Below are 6,017 nucleotides of genomic sequence, written 5' to 3'. Positions count from 1 at the left end.
TTGTCCCAACATTAGATAGTTTGACAACAAACAGAAGTTGTTTCTTTGACGGACACCAAAAGGAAGATGATTTTGTTTTAGTTTCACCACGAATGATGAACGCAACAGACTGTTGTGACAAGTCCCGTCTTCAACGTATTTTAACTCCTTTAGTCCCCTGCTTGTAACAGAGCGTCTCTCAGAGAAACACCGCAGGTCTCTCTCCGACCAGCAACCCTCAGAGAAACATCGCAGGTCTCTCTCCGACCAGCAACCCTCAGAGAAACACCACAGGTCTCTCTCCGACCAGCAACCCTCAGAGAACACCGCATGTCTCTCTCCGACCAGCAACCCTCAGAGAAACACCGCAGGTCTCTCTCCGACCAGCAACCCTCAGAGAAACACCGCAGGTCTCTCTCCGACCAGCAACCCTCATAGAAACACTGCAGGTCTCTCTCCGACCAGCAACCCTCAGAGAACACTGCAGGTCTCTCTCCGACCAGCAACCCTCAGAGAAACACCGCAGGTCTCTCTCCGACCAGCAACCCTCAGAGAAACACTGCAGGTCTCTCTCCAACCAGCAACCCTCAGAAAAACACTGCAGGTCTCAGAGAAACACCACAGGTCTCTCTCCGACCAGCAACCCTCAGAGAAACACCACAGGTCTCAGAGAAACACCACAGGTCTCTCTCCGACCAGCAACCCTCAGAGAAACACCACAGGTGTCTCTCCGACCAGCAACCTTCAGAGAAACACCACAGGTCTCTCTCCGACCAGCAACCCTCAGAGAAACACCGCAGGTCTCAGAGAAACACCACAGGTCTCTCTCCGACCAGCAACCCGCAGAGAAACACTGCAGGTCTCTCTCCGACCAGCAACCCTCAGAGAAACACCGCAGGTCTCAGAGAAACACCGCAGGTCTCAGAGAAACACCGCAGCTCTCTCTCCGACCAGCAACCCTTAGAGAAACACCGCAGGTCTCTCTCCGACCAGCAACCCTCAGAGAAACACTGCAGGTCTCTCTCCGACCAGCAACCCTCAGAGAAACACTGCAGGTCTCTCTCCGACCAGCAACCCTCAGAGAAACACCACAGATCTCTCTCCGACCAGCAACCCTCAGAGAAACACCACAGGTCTCTCTCCGACCAGCAACCCTCAGAGAAACACCACAGGTCTCTCTCCGACCAGCAACCCTCAGAGAAACACCACAGGTCTCAGAGAAACACCACAGTTCTCTCCCCGACCAGCAACCCTCAGAGAAACACCACAGGTCTCTCTCCGACCAGCAACCCTCAGAGAAACACTGCAGGTCTCAGAGAAACACCGCAGGTCTCAGAGAAACACCACAGGTCTCAGAGAAACACCACAGGTCTCTCTCCGACCAGCAACCCTCAGAGAAACACCGCAGGTCTCAGAGAAACACCGCAGGTCTCAGAGAAACACCGCAGGTCTCTCTCCGACCAGCAACCCTCAGAGAAACACCGCAGGTCTCTCTCTCCGACCAGCAACCCTCAGAGAAACACTGCAGGTCTCTCTCCGACCAACAACCCTCAGAGAAACACCGCAGGTCTCTCTCCGACCAGCAACCCTGAGAGAAACACTGCAGGTCTCTCTCTGACCAGCAACCCTCAGAGAAACACCGCAGGTCTCTCTCCGACCAGCAACCCTCAGAGAAACACCGCAGGTCTCTCTCCGACCAGCAACCCGCAGAGAAACACCGCAGGTCTCAGAGAAACACCGCAGGTCTCTCTCCGAACAGCAACCCTCAGAGAAACACCACAGGTCTCAGAGAAACACCGCAGGTCTCTCTCCGAACAGCAACTCTCAGAGAAACACCTCAGGTCTCAGCAAAGGGGATTGTTTCTCTGAGGGTTGCTGGTCGGAACCAGCGGTGCGAAAAGTACCCAAAAGTAAAGATACCTTAAAAGAAAATGACTCAAGTAAAAGTGAAAGTCACCCTGTAAAATACTACTTGAGTAAATGTATAAAAGTATTTGGTTTTTAGATATACTTAAGTATCAAAAGTAAAAGTATACATCATTTCAAATTCCTTATACTAAGCAAACCAAAAGGCACAGTTTTGTTGTTTTAAAAAATCTATGCATAGTCAGGGGCAACACTAAGACATAATTTACAAGCAAAGCGTTTGTGTTTAGTGAGTTCTCCAGATCAGAGACAGTAGAGATGAGCAGGGAGGTTCTGTTGATAAGTGTGTGAATGGGACCATATTCCTGTCCTGCAAAGCAATGAAAATGTAACGAGTACTTTTGGGTATCAGGGAAAATGTAAGTAGTAAAAAGTACAGTATTTTCTTTAGAAATGTAGTGAAGTAAAAGTAAAAGTTGTCAAAAATATAAATAGTAAAGTAAAGTACAGATACCCCCCAAAAACTACTTAAGTAATACTTTAAAGTATTTGTACTTAAATACTTTACACCACTGGCCTGGGCTAGCACTATGTCAGTCTCTCTGAGGGTTACTGGCCAGGGCTAGCACTATGTCAGTCTCTCTGAGGGTTACTGGCCAGGGCTAGCACTATGTCAGTCTCTCTGAGGGTTACTGGCCGGGGCTAGCACTATGTCAGTCTCTCTGAGGGTTACTGGCCAGGGCTAGCACTATGTCAGTCTCTCTGAGGGTTACTGGCCGGGGCTAGCACTATGTCAGTCTCTCTGAGGGTTACTGGCCAGGGCTAGCACTATGTCAGTCTCTCTGAGGGTTACTGGCCGGGGCTAGCACTATGTCAGTCTCTCTGAGGGTTACTGGCCAGGGCTAGCACTATGTCAGTCTCTCTGAGGGTTACTGGCCAGGGTTAGCACTATGTCAGTCTCTCTGAGGGTTACTGGCCAGGGCTAGCACTATGTCAGTCTCTCTGAGGGTTACTGACCGGGGCTAGCACTATGTCAGTCTCTCTGAGGGTTACTGGCCAGGGCTAGCACTATGTCAGTCTCTCTGAGGGTTACTGGCCAGGGCTAGCACTATGTCAGTCTCTCTGAGGGTTACTGGCCGGGGCTAGCACTATGTCAGTCTCTCTGAGGGTTGCTGGCTGGGGTTAGCACTATGTCAGTCTCTCTGAGGGTTACTGGCCAGGGCTAGCACTATGTCAGTCTCTCTGAGGGTTACTGGCCGGGGCTAGCACTATGCCAGTCTCTCTGAGGGTTACTGGCCGGGGCTAGCACTATGTCAGTCTCTCTGAGGGTTACTGGCCAGGGCTAGCACTATGTCAGTCTCTCTGAGGGTTACTGGCCGGGGCTAGCACTACGCCAGTCTCTCTGAGGGTTGCTGGCTGGGGCTAGCACTATGTCAGTCTCTCTGAGGGTTACTGGCCAGGGCTAGCACTATGTCAGTCTCTCTGAGGGTTACTGGCCGGGCCTAGCACTACGCCAGTCTCTCTGAGGGTTGCTGGCTGGGGTTAGCACTATGTCAGTCTCTCTGAGGGTTCCAGGTCAATCTCCCTACGGTGTATTTGATTGCCTGGTTTTAACCAGCGTGTCCCACAACAATAGGACCCAATTAGAACCCTAAGTCTTCGCCCATCTGAGAGTCTTGATTCTACACCACCATCATCATCCTCCATATTGTTTTTCCTTCGTTGTTTAATCCCTGGCTGTAATTACATCCTGCTACTTTACGGATGTGTTTTTTATTTCTGGGAAGAAAAGCTCAGACATTTTGTCCCTCCCCCTTTTCGTTTCCCCAGTGTGTTCTACCTTTGATCAGCATCTCCTGTCCCAGCGTGAGGCTGCGTGAGGCGGCGTGAGGCGGGCGGCGTGAGGCGGGGCGACGTGAGGCGGCGTGAGACGGCGTGAGGTGGCGTGAGGCGGCGTGAGGCGGCGTGAGGCGGCGTGAGGTGGCGTGAGGCGGCGTGAGGTGGTGTGAGGTGGCGTGAGGCGGCGTGAGGCGGCGTGAGGCGGCGTGAGGCGGCGTGAGGTGGCGTGAGGCGGCGTGAGGCGGCGTGAGGCGGCGTGAGGTGGCGTGAGGCGGCGTGAGGTGGCGTGAGGTGGCGTGAGGCGGCGTGAGGCGGCGTGAGGCGGGGCGGCGTGAGGCGGGGCGGCGTGAGGCGGGGCGGCTTGAGGTGGCGTGAGGCGGCGTAAGGCAGGGTGGCATGAGGCGGGGCGGCGTGTGGTGGCATGAGGCGGCGTGAGGTGTCGTGAGGCGGCGTGAGGCGGTGTGAGGCGGCGTGAGGCGGCTTGAGGCGGCGTGAGGCGGCGTGAGGCGGGGCGGCGTGAGGCGGCGTGAGGCGGGGCGGCGTGAGGCGGGGCGGCGTGAGGTGGCGTGAGGCGGCGTGAGGCAGGGTGGCATGAGGCGGGGCGGCGTGTGGTGGCATGAGGCGGCGTGAGGTGGCGTGAGGCGGTGTGAGGCGGCGTGAGGCGGCGAGATGCGGCGTGAGGCGGCGTGAGGCGGCGTGAGGCGGGGCGGCGTGAGGCGGGGCGGCGTGAGGTGGCGTGAGGCGGCGTGTGGTGGCATGAGGCGGCGTGAGGTGGTGTGAGGCGGCGTGAGGCGGCGTGAGGCGGCGTGAGGCGGCGTGAGGTGGCGTGAGGTGGCGTGAGGCGGCGTGAGGCGGGGCGGGGCAGCCTGAGGTGGCGTGAGGTGGCGTGAGGCGGTGTGAGGCGGCGTGAGGCGGCGTGAGGCGGCGTGAGGCGGCGTGAGGTGGCGTGAGGTGGCGTGAGGCGGCGTGAGGCGGGGCGGGGCAGCCTGAGGTGGCGTGAGGTGGCGTGAGGCGGCATGAGGTGGCGTGAGGCGGCGTGAGGTGGCGTGAGGTGGCGTGAGGTGGCGTGAGGCGGCGTGAGGTGGCGTGAGGCGGTGTGAGGTGGCGTGAGGTGGCCTGAGGTGGCGTGAGGTGGCGTGAGGCGGCGTGAGGTGGCGTGAGGCGGTGTGAGGTGGCGTGAGGTGGCCTGAGGTGGCGTGAGGTGGCGTGAGGCGGCATGAGGTGGCGTGAGGTGGCGTGAGGCGGCGTGAGGTGGCGTGAGGCGGCGTGAGGCGGCGTGAGGTGGCGTGAGGCGGCGTGAGGTGGCGTGAGGCAGCGTGAGGTGGCGTGAGGCGGCATGAGGTGGCGTGAGGCGGCGTGAGGCGGCGTGAGGTGGCGTGAGGCGGCGTGAGGCGGCGTGAGGCGGAGTGAGGTGGCGTGAGGCGGCGTGAGGTGGTGTGAGGTGGCGTGAGGCGGCGTGAGGCGGCGTGAGGCGGCGTGAGGCGGCGTGAGGCAGTGTGAGGTGGCGTGAGGCGGCGTGAGGCGGCGTGAGGCGGCGTGAGGCGGCGTGAGGTGTCGTGAGGCGGCGTGAGGTGGCGTGAGGTGGCGTGAGGCGGCGTGAGGCGGCGTGAGGCGGCGTGGGGTGGCGTGAGGTGGCGTGAGGTAGCAAAGTTTCAAAAGTAGAGCATTATGAAGTAATATATATAATATAATATGTAGTAGAGTATATAATATATATAATATAATATGTAGGGAATAGGGGCCATTTGGGACACACACTCTCGTCTCGTCAATGGCCCGTATGTACCACTCAGTAGTGACCGCCTAGTTAAATAAAGGTGAAATAAAGGTGAAATAAAGGTTAAATAAACATTCAGTCAGACCCCATCAAAGGTGAAATGGTGATTTTTCTAAATGACAAATATATTATAAAGAAGAGGAGAACATGTGTCTGGTGTCTTCCCTGCAGGGGTCTCAGCCTTGGTCTGGTCTGAAGGTGTCTTCCCTTCAGGGGTCTCAGCCTTGGTCTGGTCTGAAGGTGTCTTCCCTGCAGGAGTCTCAGCCTTGGTCTGGTCTGAAGGTGTCTTCCCTTCAGGGGTCTCAGCCTTGGTCTGGTCTGAAGGTGTCTTCCCTTCAGGGGTCTCAGCCTTGGTCTGGTCTGAAGGTGTCTTCCCTTCAGGAGTCTCAGCCTTGGTCTGGTCTGAAGGTGTCTTCCCTTCAGGGGTCTCAGCCTTGGTCTGGTCTGAAGGTGTCTTCCCTTCAGGGGTCTCAGCCTTGGTCTGGTCTGAAGGTGTCTTCCCTTCAGGGGTCTCAGCCTTGGTCTGGTCTGAAGGTGTCTTCCCTTCAGGGGTCTC

The 6,017-nt window shown here is 57.0% G+C and overlaps 2 protein-coding genes across 2 annotated transcripts; one reads left to right on the top strand and one right to left on the bottom strand.

Annotated features, from left to right (window-relative positions):
• The first annotated feature begins 309 nt into the window (after positions 1–309).
• On the top strand, positions 310–1,848 carry LOC139394415 (spermatogenesis-associated protein 31H1-like). Its single transcript, XM_071142474.1, has 2 exons — positions 310–389; positions 561–1,848. The coding sequence occupies exons 1-2, from the start codon at positions 310–312 to the stop codon at positions 1,846–1,848; spliced, it is 1,368 nt and encodes a 455-aa protein (XP_070998575.1).
• Positions 1,849–3,681: 1,833 nt separating this feature from the next.
• On the bottom strand, positions 3,682–5,022 carry LOC139394414 (putative uncharacterized protein ENSP00000383309). Its single transcript, XM_071142473.1, has one exon. It carries the CDS (start codon positions 5,020–5,022, stop codon positions 3,682–3,684), a length of 1,341 nt encoding a protein of 446 aa, XP_070998574.1.
• Positions 5,023–6,017: the final 995 nt, after the last annotated feature.

The sequence above is a fragment of the Oncorhynchus clarkii genome, unplaced genomic scaffold (genome assembly GCF_045791955.1).
Source record: "Oncorhynchus clarkii lewisi isolate Uvic-CL-2024 unplaced genomic scaffold, UVic_Ocla_1.0 unplaced_contig_13987_pilon_pilon, whole genome shotgun sequence".
Taxonomy (NCBI): Eukaryota; Metazoa; Chordata; class Actinopteri; order Salmoniformes; family Salmonidae; genus Oncorhynchus; species Oncorhynchus clarkii.
The sequence above is the reverse complement of the archived record's forward strand: the minus strand, read 5'-3'. Positions and strand labels throughout refer to the sequence as shown.

Coding starts and splice junctions, on each gene's coding strand:
- LOC139394415 (XM_071142474.1), top strand. CDS start 310: ATGTCTCTCTCCGACCAGCAACCCTCAGAGAAACACCGCAGGTCTCTC. Junction 390..560: donor CCCTCAGAGAAACACCGCAG/GTCTCTCTCCGA, acceptor CTCTCCAACCAG/CAACCCTCAGAAAAACACTG.
- LOC139394414 (XM_071142473.1), bottom strand. CDS start 5,022: ATGCCGCCTCACGCCACCTCACGCTGCCTCACGCCACCTCACGCCGCC.